Here is a 23633-nt window from a genome sequence, read left to right as displayed (position 1 = left end):
TTGCTGTTTTGCTTTTACTCTGATCGCATGTTTTCTTTATGATTCCGTGTAATTTCTAAAGCTGGGTTTGCAACGATACAGTACATAGTGCAAGTGACATACAAGGTATAGCAAGCCAAGCGTTATCACAAAAGTAAATAATCTGTTTCTTAGCTATCAAGTTAACTTATATAAGCATTATTTCCTGTTTGGCATTACAGTCTTAAATGGACTTCCTATAAACACCCAATTCACCACAACCGTAACCAGGATAAACCAAGAACATTACTAAAAGGAAACTAATAAACAAAGGATAAAATGTATTTTTTGTCATGAAGAATATGGTATATAAGAAATAGAAAAAATGAACACATATCCAATAGTACAGATTCACAATGCCTTGTTCTTGTTATCCTACAACACGAATGGTGTTTTAGCCCCTGAAAAGTGTAGGCAATAAATCATATTGCTTCATGTAAGAGTAGAAGTAAAATCTGTTATACAACTTCTAATAGAGATGCACACTTTATCTGTTGTGTTACAGACTGTACAATTGATATGTGGTACTGTATGGAGACTAAACAATGGGAGGCAGGAATCTACAAAGGGATGAGAGAGTTATTGATGAAGAAAGAGACTGAAAGATGAGATAGTGAGGTGGTAAAAGTCAGAAAAATAAACTGGTAATGAAAGGGAGGAAAAAGACACCATCTTGAATGAGAGTGATCTTGGGTCTCTGCACTGTCTGGGTAATTATCACAATTCCACCTGCTGTGACCCTCCACAGGGGTCAGAGGTTGGAAAGGGGGCTCCATCTGCTACGGAAGAGATCTTCCACTGTATCACTAAAACTATACGTTTAAGGTATTTTATATTCAACATTCTTAGTTTAAAATGAGTCTAAAACAAGCATTCAGACTTTTAAATTACATTATAATTATATGTTACTCAAAACATATGTCCCAAAACCCTGCTTTCTTTAAAAGGAGTTTATGCACAAAAAAGTAAGGACTAACTTTCTAAGTAATTCAGTGACTGAGTAGCAGAAATAAACACACTGTTTTATTTATATAGTTACAAAACCTTTAAAATGTTTGTAACCACTGTAACCACTCTGTGGTTAAGGTGTTGGCAAACTGATTAGAAAGGTTGTGAGTCTGAATCCCAGGACCACCAAGTTGTCACTGCTGGGCCCCTGAGCAAGGCCCTTAACTCACAATTGGTCAGTTGTATAAAAAAGTGAGACGAATGTAAGTGGATAAGAGTGTCTGCCAGGAAAATATGTCATTTTTATCACCACTATCTCTCTTGCTTTGATTGGAATGATGTTTTAACCTTGCTGTGGAATTTAAACCTTGCTGAGAAATTTTGTTTTTGCTGCGGTAGGATTCCGCTTAACGGCCAGTCTGTGGAAGACGGTCAGTTGGGATACTGAGCTGAAGTGCCTTTCTGATGCTTTGAAAGCGTTTGGAAGCGTGTTTGAAGGGTAGCATAAATCTTTAGGATTAGTCAATAACTGCTATCTCAGGAAGGACCATGCATTATGTGTTTGTAATGTACTTCTGAGACACGGTATATGATGCATAGTACAAGCTCATCCACATTTTACAGAACTGCGGTCTGGTTTGTGGTCATCCAGCATTTTTTTTTCCTGCTCCTGTTTCAATAAATACCACAGAACCATTCAGACTTCATAATATATTAGTTTCCATTGTAATCTTTTTCAGATCCACAGAACAACAAAAAACCCTTAATCTTCTTAGAGTGTAGTGTTCTCAGAGTATTTTCATTCACTGAGCTGTTTCCTCTGGAATGTGTGTAGACAGATAAGGGAACCTAATTGCTAGCTCTAAATAATTTATGACACTGAAGATCCTTGGAAATGCCAGGGAGCCTCAGCTAGTTATGTATTTTAGCACTCCATTTAGATCAGGATTCGTTTTGAGATATAACGCATTTCAGTAGACAAACCTCTAAATTTGGATCATCTTCATTTATAGCCCATTATGTCATTATTATAATCCTTTGACATCAAGACATGGAATATTTAACTAGGTTTTAACTACCCATAGAATTACAGTATATGCACATTAGTACTAGCAAATGATGGACATATTTGTTTGTATCACTGTTGTATAAAAAGCTATACAGGTGATATCCCTGTCCCTGGGTGGTTTCAGATAGAATTTCTTGAAATAGGGGTTTTTAAGGTAGGTTTTAAATGATTGTCCTGCTGAAGTATACTTTAAGCTTCGTTATTGCTTCAAGAATGTATTGCTTACAGTACAGACCAAAAGTTTGGACACACCTTCTCATTCAAAGAGTTTTCTTTATTTTCATGACCGTGAAAAGTGTAGATTCACACTGAAGGCATCACAACTATGAATTAACACATGTGGAATTATATATGTACATAACAAAAAAGTGTGAAACAACTGAAAATATGTCATATTCTAGGTTCTTCAAAGTAGCCACCTTTTGCTTTGATTACTGCTTTGCACACTCTTGGCATTCTCTTGATGAGCTTCAAGAGGTCGTCACCTGAAATGGTCTTGCAACAGTCTTGAAGGAGTTCCCAGAGATGCTTAGCACTTGTTGGCCCTTTTGCCTTCACTCTGCGGTCCAGCTCACCCCAAACCATCTCGATTGGGTTCAGGTCCGGTGACTGTGGAGGCCAGGTCATCTGGCGCAGCACCCCATCACTCTCCTTCATGCTCAAATAGCCCTTACACAGCCTGGAGGTGTGTTTGGGGTCATTGTCCTGTTGAAAAGGTGGTGTGTCCAAACTTTTGGAAGGTGTGTCCAAACTTTTGGTCTGTACTGTATATGTACTGTAATCTATTTACCCATCTGCTCATGCAATGTTTCCTGTGCCACTGGCTGCCACACAGCCTCAAAGCCTAACAGATCTACGCAAATGTTTAAGGTGTTTCATTTGGTGATTATGGCCAAAGCACTTTATTTTTTACTTCATCTTCTGTTTCTGCTTATCAAGATGTATTTTGCGTACATAAGATGTGAATGGATAATGTATGAGCAATACTGCTGTATAGAATCTTGCACCACACCTCCTTACCAACAGGTCTTTGCTGATATTTGGGGATTTTGTGTTGCCTTTTTTTGCAGGCTGTTAAGAGTCCTCTTGGTCTTCCAGACTTCACAGTTCCCCTTACCTGTCACTTCTTAATGGCATTTTGGACAGGGAAAACTGTGAGCCTTGATATCTTTTGAGCTTTGATATCTTTTTCTAGTCTTCCTCTGCTTTGTGGGCATTAATTAGATTCGTTTTCAGATCCACAGTCTTAGAGGAACCCTTGGTTGTTGAGTGTTAGCACAAAGATTTGTAAGTCAGAGACTTTATTACACTGTGGAATCATCATCACCTGACAATTCTTAATGCCAAGTTCTAACGAGTCACTTAAGGCCTAACACGCTAAACAAGTTCTAAGGTTTTACTACTATAATAGTGTCCAAACCTTTGTGCATAGCTTCAAATATAGAGAAAACGTAGCCCAGATACTGTTCATTAACTTTTAGAAAAAAAATCTGTTTTCTTTTCAGTTTAAAAAGCTTGGTGGCCAAACTTTCTCACACACACACTGCTTTGGCCACAATCACCAAATGAAACACCTTAAACATTTGCGTAGATCTGTTAGGCTTTGAGGCTGTGTGGCAGCCAGTGGCACAGGAAACATTACACACACACACACACACACACACACACACACACACACACACACAAACACACACACACACACACACTATATGGTTTTCGCTATTTTCTCCCACTCTTTCCAACGCCCATTTTTTTTCACAGCTCCTTCATTTCATCTTTACTCTTTCTTTTTTTTAACTCTTTTTCCTTTCTCTCACTCTTTCCCTCCCTTTGTTTCTTTTCATCTTTCATACATCTTTCCATACATTCTGTCTTACATCTATATCTTTCCAATCATTCTCTCTTTCATCTCACTCACCTTCTCTTTGCCTTCCCTTTTAATCCTTCTCATCTTACTTTCAATGTATCTCTTCTCTCTCTCTCTCTCTCTCTCACTCTCTCTCTCTCTCTCTCTCTCTCTCTCTCTCTCTCTCTCTCTCTCTCTCTCTCTCTCTCTCTCTCTCTCTCTCTCTCTCTCGTACTCTCTCTCTCTCTCTCTCTGTATTTCTGTGTGTGTGTGTGTGTGTGTGTGTGTATTTCTCTCTCTCTCTCTCTCTCTCTCTCTCTCTCTGTATTTCTCTCTCTCTCCCTGTGTGTGTGTGTGTGTATGTATTTCTCTCTCTCTCTCTCTCTCTCTCTCTCTCTCTCTCTCTCTCTCTCTCTCTCTCTCTCTCTCTTTCATACACAACTTGATCTGGTCAGCAAGAATAAAAGCTGAATATTTTCATCAGTATTATCAGTATATGAAAATATTCTTGGTCGGAAAAAACACATCCTGAAATAACACTGTGCAAGAGAGATAAATGACTAATAAGTTTTTAAAGAGGAAGTGAAAGAGATTAGAGATGATACACAATTTTCTGTAAAATACATCTGACTTCTCTAATTCTCACACACAGTCACTATCTTCCCTAGAATGCAAATCTCTCTGAAGTCGCAGTTGAAAAATGGTGCTTTATAACTAGCAGATCATCTGGTCAGCATTTTTGATTTGCACAAGGTTTTTGCTGGATGCCCTTCCTGACACAACCCTCCGGCTTGGGACCGGCACTGGGAGTTAAATACCCTTACCTTCAGTGCCTGGGTTAGTTTTCTGCCTGGGAATCGAACCCAGACTAAAGAGCATGCATAATCCTGTCACTGGACCACAAGGGGAGGGGTTATATTTTGTGTAAATAATAATACTTCTTTATCATGTTCTAATATATGGGATGTGGAAGCCTAGTGGTTAGGGTGTTGGGCTACCGATCAGAAAGTTGTAAGTTTAATTCCCACGTCCACTAAGCTGCCACTGCTGGGCCCCTGAGCAAGGCCCTTAACCCTCAATTGCTCTTTTGTATAAAAAATTAGATAAACTGTAAGTCACTCTGGATAAGGGCGTCTGCTAAATGCTGTAAATGTCAATATGTACTCAAGCCCCATTGTTTGACAAGCTTAAGATCTTATAATAGAAACTCAAAGTATTTTTTTTTATTTTATTTTTTTTAATATGCATTAATGCTTTTTATTACAAAGTGCAGTCGAATGCATGATTCTGATTAGTCAGAAGGTGTTGATTTCTTTTCTAAAACCGCACAACATGGCCAATAGTTCTGGCTTCAGATTAATGTGCTCATTCTAATATGGTATAGTGTTTACAGTAACAAGTAAGATGAGGACATGTCACATAAATAAATGAAACCAATTAAATATGTGTGTAATCATAGATATGGTGTAGTACACACTTCTGTACTCTCACTTCTGTAACCTGAAACTATGGAAACGCTTGTATTACTGTATAGATTTGTGTTTAATTCTGGACAATGACATATTGTATTATTTATATACTGAAAAAACAAGCACACGCTTTCTCATTATCACTTGGAGTAGGTTGCTGCTGTTTGTTGTTTTACTGTTTTCTCCCACTCTTTTTTTTCTCTTTCCAACCGCCCATCTCATGCCCAGCTCTTATCTGTTCTCATTTTCTTTTCTCTTCTTCACTCTTTCTCTTCCTTTGCTTCTTTAGTTTGTTTTCTTATCCTCCCCCCTTTCATGTCTCACACCTTTATCTTTCCAATCATACTCTTTTTAGTCTTTCTCACTTTCTTCTATCATTTATTCTTTCTCATCTTACTTTCATTGTATCCCCACTACCATATCTCTCTCTCTCCCTCTCTCTCTGTCAGACACACACACATACATGCATGCAGGCACACACACACACACACACACACACACACACACACACACACACACACACACACACACACACACACACACACACACACACACATACATGCATGCAGGCACACACACACACACACACACACACACACACACACACACACAGCTCCAGCTTATATGCTTTTCGCTATTTTCTCCCACTCTCTTTCCAACGCCCATCTTTTTCACAGCTCCTTCATTTCATCTTTACTCTTTCTTGTCTTTTTTTCTTTTCTCTCACTCTTTCCCTCCCTTTGTTTCTTTTAATCCTTCATGTCTTACATCTATATCTTTCCAATCTTTCTCCCTTTCATCTTACTCACTTTCTTTTTGCCTTCATATCTTCAATCTTTTAATCCTTCTCATCTTACTTTCAATGTATCCCTTCTCTCTCTCTCTCTCTCTCTCTCTCTCTCTCTCTCTCTCTCTCTCTCTCTCTCTCTCTCTCTCTGTATTTCTATCTCTCTCGATGTTCCCCCCCCCCCCTCCTTACTCTCATACATACACACACACATACACACGCACACGCACGCACGCACATGAGCTGTTTTTCCGCTTCCTACACATTAGGGTCAGCATCCGTTTAGCTCGTTTATCTCCATGGTTTTGTTTCTACAAAAGCTGCAATAGTTATTATTATACAAAACAGAACATTACAAAAGATCCACCGCTACAGCCTTTGATATGTTTGACCGTAATTTATAGTCATATTAAGTCATCTTAATATAGTCATCTTATTTTGCATTACAATGTATGCATTGATGTTGCTTGTCTACAACAATGTGCTTGTGTGTTAGTCAGTAAAAGGATAAAAAAATATTCTACATTTTAAACGCTAAATTATTTCTTTGAAATTGTGAGGCAGTGTTTTCACACTGTTCTTATTACATTCCTTAAAAATGTTCTACACACTTTCCTCATGATATGTCTCTCTTACATCTCTTTATAAGTCCTGCTTTCTGTTTATCATTCTCTCTTTTTCTCATTTTTTCCGGTTTGCTCTTTATTTTTGTTCTTTCTATATTTCTGACTTTCTTGCTTCACACATGCATTTCCCTCTTGCTCTCGTTCTCCTGTTATGCAATAGCTTAGATCATTTAATAGACCCTGAATCAGAACGTTTTTGAAGTTCTTGAGAGGTAGATTACCGTCATTCTGATTTCTACAATCAGCTGCTTTTGAGCTTCTCAGTGGAAAAAAAAAACATTGCTGGAACATTTTAATACCTTCTGTAATGCAGGCTGTGAGACTTTCCTGCCTTTTTTTTTTTAGCATTATTCATTAACGCTGAAACACACAGGAACCATGTGAGTGAAAAAGGTCACGTTCTGTGAACTGCTCCAAAACAGAATAAGTAAAAATCCATTAGTCTTTTAAAATGGTGCTTCCATTTATAACTTAAATAAAATTTAGTTATTATATCTCAATAAAGTTTTATAATGCTGCTATTGTTGTTTGTAGTGTTTCAGTGTCTAACATCCTGAGATGCTTTTCTGCTCTTCACGGTTGTAATGACTGCTTGTTTGGGTCAGCACTAATTTGCCTGTCCGCTCTGACCAGAAGGGGTTCGGCTCAAAGACCTGATCTCTGTATATTTGTTATAGTTGTTGTTGTTGTTCTTCTTCTTCTTCTTCTTCTTCTGAAACATTCACCATTATCTGTGAAAATCCAAGGAGTTCTGAAATACTCAACCTAGCCCATCTGGCACCAACAAACATGCTAAGGTCAAAATCACTAAAAGCTCAACACTAAAGGATCAGCAGGAACAGGAGTGCAATGTAAAACACCCCAGTAGGCTTTTTCTACATTCAAACATTCTGAAACTGTATACCATCGGTGCATTGTACAATGGGCTTTTCTACAAACATATTCAAATTTCATATTTTGAAACTGCAAAACAACATCGGTGCATTTGAAGACACCTAAGTAGGCTTTTTTCTATTTTCATGTGGGTAAATCAGAGGAGAATCAAAGGAAAGGTGTAGAAGACAGTAGTGAGAGTAGCTCTGCTGTATGGGTTAGAGACTGTAGCAGTGAGGAAAAGACATGAGGCAGAGATGGAGGTAGCAGAGATGAGGATGTTGAGGTTCTCTTCAGGAGTGACGAGGATGGTGACGAGTGATGAGGATGGAGCACATCAGAGGTTGGCTGTTTTGGGGACAAGGACAGTGAGGCTAGAGTGAGATGGTTTGGACATTTACAGAGGAGGGAGATGGTCATATTGGTAGAAGGATGTTGAAGATGGGCCACCAATTTAATCACCCGGACATAGAATGTATACATAATATTTAAAGTGCAGAAGTGCACTTCACATAGTTTATGTACTATTACAGTATATACCAGATGTTGTTTATATACTATTATAATAACATACTATGTCTAATCTAATTCTAATGAGCTGTGTCTGCTTTTACATACTTCTGTGTTTTGCATTATTGCAGTGGCATTTTTGAGGAAAAAATCAATTTAAACTGCAAAACACTGATGCATGCAAAAGCAGAAGTGACATCATAGAAATTTTCATTTCTGTATAAAACTAGGTTAAATTAATTTTATACGTATATGCAACTGCATTCCCCTTATGTGCGAACCCTTTAAGATTTTCTTGAGAAGATTTAAAATCTTTTCTAAGATTTTGTTGCACACAGCAATGTACGATGGATTATAAAACGATAATGCCAACGCTCCGTCTATTAGATGTTTAATTTTTAATGTCTAACATGCATAAGGTATACAGTTGTTAGCTGTGTTTTACTATTTTACCACCACCACCAAGGGGTAGAATGTCTTAGGGCCTTTTTACACCTGGTCACTTGGTGTGTTTTCTCTGATCCGATAGCTATCTGATTTGTTAAAACTGTTCCATTTATATTAGGCCACATAAATGCGTCTTGGCGAATCGGATATCAATCTGATCTTTCTACTCCCGCCCAAAATGCAAATATATTTTACCTCATTTCCTTTTCTGGCGCGATGCACGACTCGCGAGTCACCTGCGAGTGACGTACTTCCGTTTGGGAGGAGTATAGTGACTGACGTATGTGGCTTGAACAACCACATGCATTTACACCTGTCCAGTTTCATCTGAAATGCGTCCCAGACCACCTCCTGAAGGGGTTTGAGCGATCGGATTTATAACTGTCTCAAAAACGTTTTGGAGGGCATTTACACCTGGTGTTTTTATGGTCAGATAGCTATCTGATTACAGAAAATGCATAAAGTGACCAGGTTAAAAAGCCCCTTAGTGGTGTTAGGGTTTCGGGTTCCCGCTTCTGCACTGTGTGTGGAGTATTGTGGTCTGTTTGGGATTTATAAATTCACAGTAGTGTGTAAATGTGTTTGCTTGTGCCCTGTGATCCTGCCCAGGTTTCCCATGACTCAAAACATTTATAGTTACCCCCTTAACCAGAGTGACTTACTTTATTTCAATTTATACAACTAAGCAATTAGGGGTTCAGGGCCTTTCTAAGGGGCCCAGCAGTGGCAGCTTGGTGGACCTGGGATTTGAAATCATGACCTTCTGATCAGTAGTGCAACACCTTAACCACTAGGCCACAACATCCCCAGGTATACCAGATCCCCAGAATATGGATGGTTTATGTTGAAGTTAATTGTGGCACCAGGGAAAGCAATCACAAATAGAGGGTTTGCTAGTGCTAATATGTAAGGCAAGTGATCCATACGGTAACAAATACGTGTCTTGATCATTCTCACATTAGCATTTAAATTTGATTGAAGCCCACATAATGGCATCGTCCTGATGTATGAAAAACCAGAATGAATATGTTTTAATATACAGTAGGTTACACATCTAACCTTGTCCGATTATCAATATTCTGAAGCTCTGTTTGACGTGCAGGTTTTTGTCTCCTTTCTTCGGCTTTGGTTTAAAATTGATAGCAGCAATAAGCTTTTATTATTATGGGGCCGCAGCAGAGAATGAAATAGCTCTGTGAAACTGGCTTTTTAATAACCTTTTACGTTTGTGTCAGATCCTTAGTTTATTACATGTATTCTAGTCAACATTTAGAAAAAAAGACAGATTCAGGAATTGGGAGACAAGTAAGGATTACTGGTACATTCTGGAGTTTCTACAATTCTAACCCTCAGAGTGTGGTGTAGTGTTCATTTGTGTGTGTGTGTGTGTGTGTGTGTGTGTGTGTGTGTGTGTGTGTGTGTGTGTGTGTGTGTGTGTGTGTGTGTGTGTGTGTATGTGTGTGTGTGTGTGTATGTGTGTGTGTGTGTATGCTTCTTTGCACAGCTACATTGATTGGGAGGAAAAGTCAATCTTGCTTTGAGCTTTCCCTTGAGTCATCTCTCTCTCTCTCTCTCTCTCTCTCTCTCTCTCTCTCTCTCTCTCTCTCTCTCTCTCTCTCTCTCTCCCTCGCCCTCTCTCATGCTCTTACACATTTTAACCTGTCATGATTTAGATCGAGGTCTCTTGCAACCATCAGCCATTCTCTACTCGGCTTTATTTATTTATTTTTATCTATTTCTTCTGGGCATTACCAGGTGATCCCTTTATATACTGAAGAAAAATATTAAAACCCAATCTTCACCTGAGGGATCGTCTGCGGCCAGCATCACAGACAGATAATAAAACAGTTGTATTTTTTCACAAACAGAGAAGGTCATTAGCATGCTCAACATCATTATTGATTCAGTTAAGCATTGTAAAGACCACATGTGGATGAATCAGAACAGAGGTCTAGGTTGATGGTATCCTAAGTCTGTAACCTAGCGAACCAGTGTTAATGAATTCATCGATAGAGACTTAAAAGCACTTTTTTATGTCGCTCTGGATGACGGTCTCTGCCAAATGTCATTACTGTAAACAAATCCCTATTTCAACTGGACCGTGTTGATGACCAGCACATTTTATGATAGGGGTTTGCTGCTTCATAATAAGGGTTTCTGTTGGACCAGTATTAAGTATTAAGCTATTTGTGTCTCATGTATCTGTTTATCATGAGACACTGATACAATACCCAGGATCTGAATTAGTCTGAGACCAGCAAAGAAATGGTGGTTCGGAAGTTCAAGGGGAAAAAAAACAAAAAACAAATACGATAATGAATCCTGTAAAAGGCAAATGTCGGATTTTTTAAAATTTGTATTTGGAAAAGATTACTGGAACTGGAATAATAGGCCTACGTTTAAAAAAACTCAAACTTAAAATATTCAAACCCTGAAAACATTCAAACCTTGATATTGACTGATTTAGGAGTTAAAAAAAAAAGCTATGATATATTCAAAGCCATGACAGTGAATCATATGTTTATTATGCCATCCATTTATGATTCTATATGACAGAGGAATTCACATCTTACACTCTTAAGAACATACACACATTTTCTTTCTCACATATACACACACACCCTGGTTTCCACCTTAAGTCTACAAAGGAGAGGTGAATACTACAAAATACAGACCAAACGTGCAGTACATAGTTTCGATCATTCTGAGCATGATGCAATCAAACCCTTTGGAATAAAGTGAAGTTAGGCGTAAGTGCATTGTATCAGACTATGTACGAGCAAATAAAATAAATGTGATTTGATTTTTTTTTTTTTTTTTTGTTTCAATTTTCCAAAAACTATTTATTATTCCGGGATGTAACAAATCAGACTGGCCGAGCTGTATTTAGTAAAGGCATTGTTGTATTTGTTCGTGGTTACACAAACCGGGGTGTGTCAGAGAAAGATTTGGAAATAGCTAAGCTAACACACTGACACTAGAATATATACGTCAACATAGGTTCATCATCGAGAGTAGGGATATTTTATAACTGAAATGAGTTAAGGTCCAGCTAATTAAAATGCTGAATATTCATGCTTATAAAGTCAGAATAAGTAAACAACATGAATGAATAACAACAACCGTTACATTTTAGTGAAAAAACTTAATAGGAGTAGGAATAAGACTTGATTTGAGGATATTTTTTTCTTGCACTAGCATTTAATTATTTTTTAATAAACCATGTTGTCTGTTAGCTAGATGGTAAAGTAAAACAAATCTGTGAAAGCTTGTGAAAAGTGTATAAGATATACAGATGCATGCGACTGCCATTATAAGATCTGCTACAGCAGCCAAAATGGTTGATGTTTATAAAAGTAGTTTCATACCTTCTTCATGTATGCTACAATATTATTTCAAGTGTATGATTCCTCTGAGTATTTCGCTGGGTCAGTAACCAGACTGTGGTTCCCCCAGTTGTCAAACCTTAATTTAAAGCAAATCAGGAAGCATAACAAATAAATAAAGCCGATTTTTTTTCCCTATGCGTGAATCCACTGCAACCCCGACAAGGATAAGGTGGGACTAAATATGAATGAATGAATGAATGAATAAACAACTCAGCTGTGGCTAATTTATTCATTAAATCAAATCAGACAATTAAACCATCACTTAACAAAGAATAATAAACCATGAGGGAAAGTGTCTTTGCTAAAGTCCAATAATTGGCACTATGGCTTATATTTTGAATGAAAATGTGGAATGATTAAATGCTCAAAAATCCACTTGAGGTCATGTATTACAATGATTTGATCAGCAGAAAGTATTAAAGGAATTCGTGCCTAAAACCATGTGTGAGAAAAATTATAAAATCCAGTGTCTAAAAAGTGATTTAATTTATAATTAATATTTGCAATAAACAATTCTTCCGCCGGGGGGCACGGTGGCTTAGTGGTTAGCACGTTCGCCTCACACCTCCAGGGTTGGGGGTTCGATTCCCGCCTCCGCCTTGTGTGTGTGGAGTTTGCATGTTCTCCCCGTGCCTCGGGGGTTTCCTCCGGGTACTCTGGTTTCCTCCCCTGGTCCAAAGACATACATGGTAGGTTGATTGGCATCTCTGGAAAATTGTCCATAGTGTGTGAGTGAATGAGAGTGTGTGTGTGTGCCCTGCGATGGGTTGGCACTGCGTCCAGGGTGTATCCTGCCTTGATGTCCAATGACGCCTGAGATAGGCACAGGCTCCCCGTGACCCGAGTAGTTCGGATAAGCGGTAGAAAATGAATGAATGAATGAATGAATGAATGAATGATATTTGCAATAAACAATTCTTCTGCCATGCAATGTAGTCTGTTAACAGTAAGCTTTGTGTGCTAAGCAGTAAAACAGGCAAACACTAAGGCATTCCATGGACAGAACAATTGCTGTAGTGTAACGGCTTTATTGGTTTAAAACTGTTCAGGAAAACAGAATTCAGAAGTATTTTTGAATGCAGCTTTAGCCAATCAGATTTTAGAACCGAAAAATAGAAATAGAATATTTAAATTTCATAAAAATTAGTAAAACGAAATGAAGAAAATATATTCATGAGGAATCACAGGCTTTTTTTCATGTATGTGTGTGTGTGTGTGTGTGTGTGTGTGTATGTGTGTGTGTGTGTGTGTGTGTGTGTGCGTGCGTGCGTGTGCAAAAGAGGCAATTGCCTGGGGGTTGCTTCAGGTTTCTTTGAAAATGTCAGAAAGAACAAAGTGCTACCAATGAGGTTAAATCGCAGTTACTATGTATGTGACACACACACACACACACACACACACACACACACACACACACACACACACACACACACACACACACACACACACACACACACACACAAAGAGGGACCTTAGTGGGCCTGTCCTGAGCAGGGGTGTGTTCTTTTTCCGTTTAGCTGCTTGTGCACTCTTTCAGCTGCTTTTTCAGCCACTGACAGTCAAACAGAAGAAAACAGACGGGTAAGTTTTTGACATTTGACATATTTTACAAATTGCGATGAATGTCAAGACGGATGAAATGTCGATTGCGTCTTTAGAGCTTGTAAGCTTTTTGCGTAGAGATTGTGTTGTAAAAGTGAACAAGTACATATTAATCTTTTGCGTCCAGACAGGGGAATGTGATCACGCCCATTTTCTGCAATATGTTAATTGTTTGACTTTATAACTCCTTTCCCTCTGGGGAAAATTTTTAAGCTTCAAATGTAGAGAAATGTTTTTTACATGTAGTTTTTTTTATGTGTGGTTATATAAAGGTTTGGTTGCATATACAGTAATGATGGATATTATTCATGATGCTATATGAAATTTTGATTGATTGTTAAGAAATATGGACCGATATTGAAAAACAAAGCCTTTGAAAAAAGCCTTTGAAATCACACAGACACATTATACATGAATATTGTTGAGCATGTAAAATACAGTTAGTACAATAACCTATGGTTATAGTAAGCTATAGTAAATGTTGATGAGGAAATTGAAACCGTATTCTGTACATAAATGTGAAGCAAGACGGAGGCAAAATGATTCACTATAATCACTTTCTATCTCTCTATTGTTGTAAACTGAAGAAAGCATGTGACACAGCAGCAAATTGCTCATGGGTTTCCATCCTTCTAGCCAGACAGAAAGGAGAGTGTGTGTGTGTCTGTCTCTCTCTCTCTCTGTGTGTGTGTGTGTGTGTGTGTGTGTGTGTGTGTGTGTGTGTGTGTGTGTGTGTGTGTGTGTGTGTGTGTGTGTGTGTGTGTGTGTGTGTATGTGTGTGCTTTATGATTGACCCATTTAACTGCTTAAACTTTGTCCTAAAACAAAATGAACCAATTATTCAAATATTCCAGTATTTTGCAGTACAGTAATTAGAACATTGATATAGTTTAATCTATTAATTCACTTGTAAATGATATAATTATTCATAGGAAGGGAATTGAGGTCATGATTTTTCCTTTGACTGAAAACTGAGTCAATACTTGACTAAAATGTTTAGTTCAATTTCTGTCCAATTTTTTTTTACTTGTGTACATCCTCTTCTTCTTCTTTCAGCTTTTCCCTTCAGGGGTCGCCACAGCGAATCATCTCTCTCCACCTATCCCTAACTTCTGCATCCTCAACACTTGCTAGCTTACCCACTAGCTTCATATCCTCATTAATTACATCCATATAACTCCTCTTTGGCCTTCCAATAAACCTATTTCTCCGCAGGACTTTAAAGTCTGGAAAAGTATCAATTAAAATACTTATTTTCAGACTGCAAACATTTAGAATTTGAAAAAAAAGAAAAAGAAAAACGTTCCTGGAAAAAAAAATTGTGCTACTGCAGTTGATCTGTTGTGTTTAGATGTTTCCTTATTTTCTGCACTAACTCCATTTCCCTGTTGCATATCACATCACATTTTTCATATATTTATACAGCTCCTTAAACACTTTTTAGAAGAGTGATTTGCTCAAGGAAAGTACAAACACTTAATAGATGCTTGCCATGGATCTGTCTTATTGATGGAAGCTTTTACACTAATATACTCTGAGGATTTCTTAAGATCTATGAATAGTTCTATTTAAAGCTAATTGAGCTAATTGAGGCATTAAGGCCAGATGGCCAGATGTTTACTCTGTAATATATTTACAGCTTTGTCAGAGACTAATAAGATGGTGAGTAACTGGAGGCTTACAATTCTTTGTTTGTGTTTTACGATTTACAAGATGAAGTTCGAAGTAGGGACAGGCAAACATTTAAACATTTTGATGCAAGTTTTTGGGATATAATTTTTGTTTAAAAGTTATAAGTTACTTGCATAAGCAGCTAGTCAACGTTTATAGCTAAGATTGTTGATCAAAATCGAAAACAAGGAAAGGAAATAATTTTCACTTAAATTAAAATAACTTAAAATAAGATTCACTTAAATTGCATTTATAAACAAATTTATGAGTCTCAGCTATAGATTTCTAACAATTTCAAACATATAATTCAAAAATATAATTGCAACCCAATATTGTGAATATTCAATATCGAGATATTCAACAATAACACAAGTTTTTATCGATGCATAGTTGATTACAATATCCATGTCTAAAAAGAACAAGATCTTACCTTCAGACATGATAGATACACTGAATCCAACCTTAACATATAATGTTGTTGTTGTCTAGCAAAGACTGGCAAAGGCCATAATGTGATTGTCTTGAACTGCAAACACTCCTGATTTGTATATATGTCACTCTTGTATTGTATTAAACAAATGTCAGGCTGAGTTAAAAAAAAACAAAAACAAAACACAGTCATCTGAAATCGCTTCCCCTGTAGCTAAGGCATGCGGTTAAATCCTGTTGGTGCAATTAGATTCAAACTAACGTAATGAATTTAAATACAATTAGACTTTGCATCCTATTAATGCTAAATTAAAAGATGTAATTATTTGGTCTTCTCAGAAGCAATTTATGTCACTTCTCCTACTGTTAACCATTTAATCTTTAAATGCCAAAGGATCCCTCAGTCTGCTGTCTGGGTTATTGAGTTACCCTTTAAGGTCAGCGGTTGTGTTATGGATACGTGTGTGTGTGTGTGTGTGTGTGTGTGTGTGTGTGTGTGTGTGTGTGTGTGTGTGTGTGTGGTATGAATGCATGTAATACAAGGTGATAGATCCATAACTTAAAACTCACCAAAAACTCTTTATGTGCTCTATAAATGTATGCTTTCTACATTTGGATTGGAAATCTGTGAGACATCAGATATGGGATGATATGGGATGTTAAACCTCATAGTACCCGGGTTAGCGGTAGCACATTTCCAGTGGCATCCAGTGAACTCCAGTGAAATTAAAAGTCACTTTACATATACAAAACTTTTAGCTGTAAAATTCCAGTAAGCCTTTTATATACTACATTGTAAATTTCCCAGCAGTAGCAACTCATTGTCAACATGAATCAGGCAGATGTGCAAAAACATACAATATTGTCTACAAACAGAATTAACTGCTGGCAGAATTAGGTAAGAGTGACTGACAATGTGGGTGGGACTGATCAAGGGTGTTGTAGCATTGCCAAACATGGGCCAGATTGGTCAAGAGCATCTAAAGAAGATGGTGAAATTGGTCAAAAGTGTCAAGAGTGGAAGTGTGGAAGTGGTCAAGAGTGGTCAAATTGGGGGTACTGGTCAAGGGTGTCTTACCTTCGTCAGGGAACCATAAACATTAAGCTACATAAATAAATCCCCCCCCCCCTGAATTAACTATAATGTTAAACAATAACTGCTGGGGTATGCAGAATTTAAAATGTCTGACAATGTGGGTAAAGAGTGTTCTCAGAACTGGGTAGGATCGGTGAAGTGTGTAAGCTTACACATTAAAGCTACATAAATGAACACCTTGCATGTTTCCGAAACCCTGAGCTCACTGTCTGTAGCTTATCTAGTTAACAGAGCACAGGTACTGATATTGACAATCTTTCTGAATCAGTAGCATTTTAAAATCTGCATGATCATCTATTTAATAACTAACAAAATAATCTATTTATTTATATTTATTTCTATTTCTCTCTCTCTCTCTCTCTCTCTATATATATATATATATATATATATATATATATATATATATATATATATTCCGCTCTCGCTCTCTCTGTTAGCCACTTAACATTAGTATGACTGTAATTGACCTAATCTTTACAAACCTGATGCTCAACTAGACCATGCGCAGTGTATTGTGTAACTTACTGCCAAATCTAATACAGATGCTGTGCATCCATTGTTTATTTGTGTGTTGGTGATGTAATCATTAGCTATTGTGGAGTTAAATTATTTCTTTAAGCTTTTGTTTCCTTTCACTGCTTGGTTCCTGTGTAACATCGATTGCTCACAGCGTTGTTAACCTTTCTCCTCCTCCTCTGCCTTCCCTACTACAGATGTCTGCTTGGCACCTGTAGAGAAAGCCAGAGACCCAACTGTGTGTGTGTGCTTGCGAGTGAGTGTGAGGAGGAAGAATGCCACAGTATTTCAGAAACAGAAAGGTTATAGGGCTTGACATCTATATTGACGTATATTGATGTGATATTTCTCAGCATCTGTTGCCTTAATCTGTAGATCAAGGACATTGTAAAGGCTTTAAAAAAAAAAAACAGCTAAATGCCTTGGGTCAGTTCCATACACTCTTAATTGTTTCACCCAAAAATATCAATATATGGCATTGCTTAATATTTGAGATTAGACTCGATCTACATTCCTCACCAGACTGATTACTACTGAGCTTGCTTCTCACTTGTAGCCCCAGCACCAAACCGATGCCAGCTAACACCTTACGTGTTATTGCAGATTCAGCTGGTAGTTACAAAAAGTTCGGTTGGTTCAACAATTCGTTATATTTTGTAAAACCCTGATATTTAATGTATTGTATGTAGGTTTATGTGGATTATAGATAGGTAATGTTTTAATTGCTGATGTCAGTATGCTGTTATGTTGATCTATTATCCTTGCAGTAGCTTGCATATACATTTCTGAATATGTGCACAAATATATATACAAGAATTCTTCAGACTGCTCATTTGTTCAAACACAACATTCATGGACTCATTTATTCAAGTGATTTCCAAGAGTTTTAGTGAGGTTGTTTTATTACATTGGAACACTGGTACAATTACATTGGTGTCTCGCTGTCATGACTTTGCAATATTTAACTTCTTGTTTCTGAGGCCTGGACATTTTGAAGAATTTGAATACATTTTTCCCCAGTTCACATTTAAGATTCAAAAGCTATATACACAAGTAGCTATTGAACCTTGGAAAATAGGTTGATAAGGATGACCTGGATACCACCTTGTGTGTACAGTGTTCCCTCGTTTATCGCGGTTAATGGGGACCGGAACCCCTCGCGATAGGTGAAAATCCGCGAAGTAGGATTGGCCCTAAGTTTGACCTTTTCACTGATGGTCATCATCTTCCTCTTCCTCTTGGGCTCACTAGAGGAATCTTTCACAGGGGCACGGCGCTTAGGAGGCATCGTAAGGGCTTAACGAAAAGTTAATTTCGAACACAATACGCGAGACACAGTTGATAGCGTGAACGAGAGTGGCGAGATACAACAAGGGAAGAAGCTGGGAGAGGATGCGATGATGCTAAGCCAATCAGCTCAGATCTCGCACCGGGAACCAATCATGTGCCTTGTCTGAGTGCCTGTGGGTATATACAAAGCCTCTAAGAGAGTTTCTCTCTTTGTCTGGCATCCTGGGAAACCGTTTTTATTTTTATTTTTCAATGAATATTTTTGAAAAATCAGCGATGCACTGAGGCCGCGAAACTTGAACCGTGAAACTTGAACTGCGAAGTGGAGGGATTACTGTATATGCAAGCATGCAGAGACCTTGATCAAAGTCGCAAACCGATGAATGACACAGCATTTACAACATATAAACTGTCATATTGCCAGTGTCATCTATCTGTGCACCACTGTATGTAAGGCAAAATTCATCGTCATGCAGATTTTCCATTCTTTGATAGAGAGATTGCTAACAAAAGGCAGTTTTCAGCCTCTTACCTGTACATAGGCTCGTAATCATAATCCAGCAAACCAATAAAACTAATAACATTAATGAGAAAGTGTCCTTCTGTATGAGAGTCAAGAGCTTTCTTTTCCCCAACAGCTGTTCTCTCTAATAACTCCAATTTCTAACAGACATCTAAATCTTTCCTGGTTTAATTATAAAACATTATGTTCAATTCAATTCAAATTCGACGTTGTCTCAAAGCAGCTTTACAGAACGTAAACATAGAACAAAAGGTTAATATAAAGGTTAATATAAACATTAATAGAATACAAAATTCAAGATTAATATTAGATAGATTTAGTTCACAATGTATATGTATTTATCCCCAATGAGCAAGTCTGAGGTGACTCAGGCAGCAGTGGCAAGGAAAAACTCCCTTAGACGGTAAAGGAAGAAACCTTGAGAGGAAACAGACTCAATGGACTCAATATGTAAAGTCTATTTGGTAGTAAGTAACTTTTCCAACTGATGTTTACCGTGAAAATTCATGCTAAAAGAAGAACGATGAGTGTAGAATATGAATATATGCATCATTTTTATGTTATACACTCAATCTTATGATTCTAGAAATATATTGAAGTAGCTCTTGATGATTTTTAGGTTACTGTTGAAATATTATCTTGTCTGCAATTTGTGTTAGTGCCTTTCTGTTCTGGACTGCTAGCACTAAAGCAATAAAACTACTATTCACAGTTGCATATTTACAAGAACCCAGAATTACATGTGTTTACAATGATTGTTTTAATGTTGGTTATCTGTTTTAAAACCACAAAAGGCAGTTAGGAAAAACTCGCTTAGTTTTTCTTAGTTATTTACTCCCCAGCCAGTTTTCTGTAGATATGTTATGTTCAGCTAAAAAATGTGAAAATCTTATAATGAGCTGTTTGTTAGATAAACACGTAAAGCATATCCTGTAGTGTTTCCCTTCAGTCGTCCGACATCTCGTGCTCCGAATCATGTGCCGTCTCCTCTAAACAACACACATGCAGAAAACATGAACAACTTGTGACTAAACATGATAAACAGGGCATTCTGTGTTTCTTGCTAAATATGGGCAATGAAGCTTTTTTCTCGCTTTTTTCTGCTCTCATACTTTGCCTTTCTCATGAACTCTGTGCTTGAGGAGAATCAGTTTGTTGTCATAATCCATGTCCTGTGACATTTCTAGGGTCAGGATGGTTATAGGAAAAACTGAATAATCTTGAAAGCGAACAGATTTACTGTAATTTTGACTTTTCTAAAGCACTGACAACGGTGACCCCTTTTGTAAACGCTAGCGGATTCTTACACAAAGCTTCACCATGTCAAAGAGTATACAATATTTTTAGTTATATAACAAATGCAGTTCTAAAGGTGGGGAAATCGTGGCCTAATGGTTAGAGAGTTTGACTCCTAACCCTAAGGTTGTGGATTCGAGTCTCGGGGCGGCAATACCATGACCGAGGTGCCCTTGAGCAAGGCACCGACCCCCTCAACTGCTCCCCGGGCGCCGCAGCATAAATGGCTGCCCACTGCTCCGGGTGTGTGTTCACAGTGTGTGTGTGTGTTCACTGCTGTGTGTGTGCACTTTGGATGGGTTAAACGCAGAGAACGAATTCTGAGTATGGCTCACTGTACTTAGCCGTATGTCACGTCACTATAAAAATTATATATCCGTGATGTTTGAGTAAATGCCAATATCCTTATTGTCCATCATTCTGGGTTCCAGTTTCTTTTGTTGGCTTTATGTTAGTAGAATATTCTATGCAGAATATAGATGATGCAATCAACAGAGTTTCTCTCCTTCATACTCAGACCTACAGTTTTATTTAGATAGCACACAAACATCTCATTTATACACACATTCATATTTATAAGCTTTATATAACTTGCTTTACATCTTGCTAGTGTTTATGATGTGAAATGAATTGAGCTGAATGATTCTTCCATGAGATTAAGGTGATGGGTTGGTGAGCTGAAATAGTGGCATCGCATGAATCATGATGAATGAATCATTATGTATGAATCAGAAATGAGGTTGGGGAAATAGAACTAGAAAGACTGTCGTGTTTGTGTATTTAAATCATGAGATCTGTCTGCTGTGCTTTTGGAGAGCTTAATACGGATGCCAGCTTTTGCATAAGTTCAATATTAATCACTCTTTCATTATGTGCAAACAGTACAGACACTGCCATGCTGTGCTGAGATTTTCAGTTATTATTAAATATTTTTATTACTGGTTAGCTGAACAGCTATAGCTGGACTTCAGACTTATAAATACAAAGCAGGTCATCTTCAGTAAAAGGGGTTAACATCCTCTGTAAATATGTCATAACTAGAGATTCCCAGATAATTCGGCTGACACATTTATAGCTGAAAAGTGACACGTTTGGATTGTACTCAAAAGCTCTTACAGTACGAATCAATAATTTATCCTGCTGAGATATGCATCAGATCATGGTTCATGCTTCACCGATGGAAACGAATCAAAAATCACAAAATGAAACATGCTAAACAACAGCATTCATTTTCACTCTGACAAGCAATATACAGGCATTGCATACATTCCTGTGTTCTCGGTCATGTCATATGACTTCAAATTTGTTCACGATGTCAAAAAATAATCTGAAGCATGTATTTCAATCGTTTTATTTGTTTTATTTGTGTGTATCATTCTGTTGATAGGTTAAGCACGGTCAGCACTATGACTGATGGGGAATATGATTATTTGATTAAACTCCTGGCTCTCGGTGACTCAGGAGTGGGAAAAACAACCTTCCTATACCGCTATACTGACAACAAATTCAACCCCAAATTCATCACTACCGTGGGCATTGACTTCAGGGAAAAGAGGGTGGTGAGTCTCTTCCTCTTCCATAATTCCATTTTGTTGTGAATCCTATGTCATTATCACATCAAGAAGAATCATTAAGCAAACTAACGGGTTCATTTAATTGATACCAAGCAAGTATTTACTGTATGTTTGTATTTGTACTGTATTTTTCTATCAGTAGTTTCTCCCTTAAGAAAAGTGCTGAGGTGAATAGTCTCTAGCCCCGTTCACACTGCAGGTAAAAGTAGCCCAAATCTGATTTTTTTTGGGGGTCAAGTGACCAGGTCAGACTTCCATATGTGTTCAGACCCAAATCTGATTTTTTCCAATGTGGCCGCAGTGTGAACAACCAAGGCGGATTTGATGCGACTTTTACGTCAATCTACATCGACATTCGTACCAGTTATGCGCCGACGAGTACGCACACAAACATGACTACGCCTACAAAATGGATCAAATAATCAAAAGTTGCCCTCGACATCCGAAAATTTTCAAAAACACTGCGTCTCTGTGCTGCCATTAAACAAACATTTAGAAAGAAAAGCGAAAATGCTTACTTCCTCCATAACCTCGCCAACTTTAGCGCAACGACGTCATTGTTATCGTTCGTTTGTGCATGTGGGTCAGTTCGAAACAGCAAACTGTTCACACTGGTATATGATATAGGCCACATTTTAAAAGTTAATGTGAACAGCCATACAAAAAAAATCAGATCTGAGCAAAATATCCGAATTGAGCATTAAGACTTGCAGTGTGAACGTGGCCTCTGAGAGTCTGTAATGCACAGCGACACGTGCAGTTCCTTACCCGTTTACCTTTACTGCATTTTGCAGACACCTTTATCCTGAGTGACTTACAGTTTTACTTCAATTTATACAACTGAGCAATCACAGATTAAGGGCCTTGCTCTGGGGCCCAGCAGGGGAACCTTGGTGTACCTGGGATTCAAACTCATGACCTTCCATTCAGTAGTCCAACACCTTAACCACTGGGCTACCACATCCCCACAGTAGAAGGTTTAGAAACCTGTTTAAAACTGCAAACTACTCCTGAAATTTGTATCCAGGGAGATATTTGAGTTCCATATTCTAAAAACAAAATGTACTGAAAGAGAACGTGATAACTGATATTAAATATGAACAATTCTTTCAACACCGTAGAACTTAAGGCCATGTTTGTAATAAATAGAGAAACATATTTAACCAATTGATGTGAAACAGGCAATGATATTTTCACTGTTGTGTTTCTACCAGCTTCTAGATTAAACTGTCATGAAAAAAAAAATTACAACTGTCAGTAACCATGATGTAAGGACATGGAGACAGTACGCATGGTGAGGGGTCCAGTCTCTTAGCAGTGAGAAGATTTCATTTCAAAAAAGGATCTACGACTCCATCTAACTGATGATATCAGCCTGCGGAAAATATGTTGAATGTGTTCTGTCAGCTTTATTTGTTTAGCAGTTATTTGCAGTAGTGTCATGTATAGCCCTGGACCACATGACTTTCACACTCCTTATCCATCATCCTTTCCTTCTGAGTGGTGATGTAACTCAAGAATGAACTGTGGTTTGATTAAATGTGTCTAGATATGGAGAGGGAGTACATGGAGATGTGGTGGTGTGTGTAGATAAACTTCACCAACGTTTCCTCAAAGAATTTATCCACAAAAACCTGAAAGACAGAGTTGGTCA

At 37.8% G+C, this 23633-nt stretch overlaps 1 protein-coding gene across 3 annotated transcripts in view; it reads left to right on the top strand.

Annotated features, from left to right (window-relative positions):
- The window catches only part of rab27b (RAB27B, member RAS oncogene family), a 41196-nt gene that overhangs the window by 7179 nt on the left and 10384 nt on the right, over window positions 1–23633 (top strand). For 2 of the 3 annotated variants that reach the window (XM_027132767.2, XM_027132757.2), the window contains exon 2: window positions 21793–21964. In XM_027132767.2, coding sequence (XP_026988568.1) covers window positions 21793–21964 — 172 coding nt within the window. Of the gene's footprint in view, window positions 1–13499; window positions 13564–21792; window positions 21965–23633 lie in introns of those variants that run through there. The other variant, XM_027132772.2, reaches the window with a different exon arrangement.

The sequence above is a fragment of the Tachysurus fulvidraco genome, chromosome 21, assembly GCF_022655615.1.
Source record: "Tachysurus fulvidraco isolate hzauxx_2018 chromosome 21, HZAU_PFXX_2.0, whole genome shotgun sequence".
Classification (NCBI taxonomy): domain Eukaryota; kingdom Metazoa; phylum Chordata; class Actinopteri; order Siluriformes; family Bagridae; genus Tachysurus; species Tachysurus fulvidraco.
The sequence above is the reverse complement of the archived record's forward strand: the minus strand, read 5'-3'. Positions and strand labels throughout refer to the sequence as shown.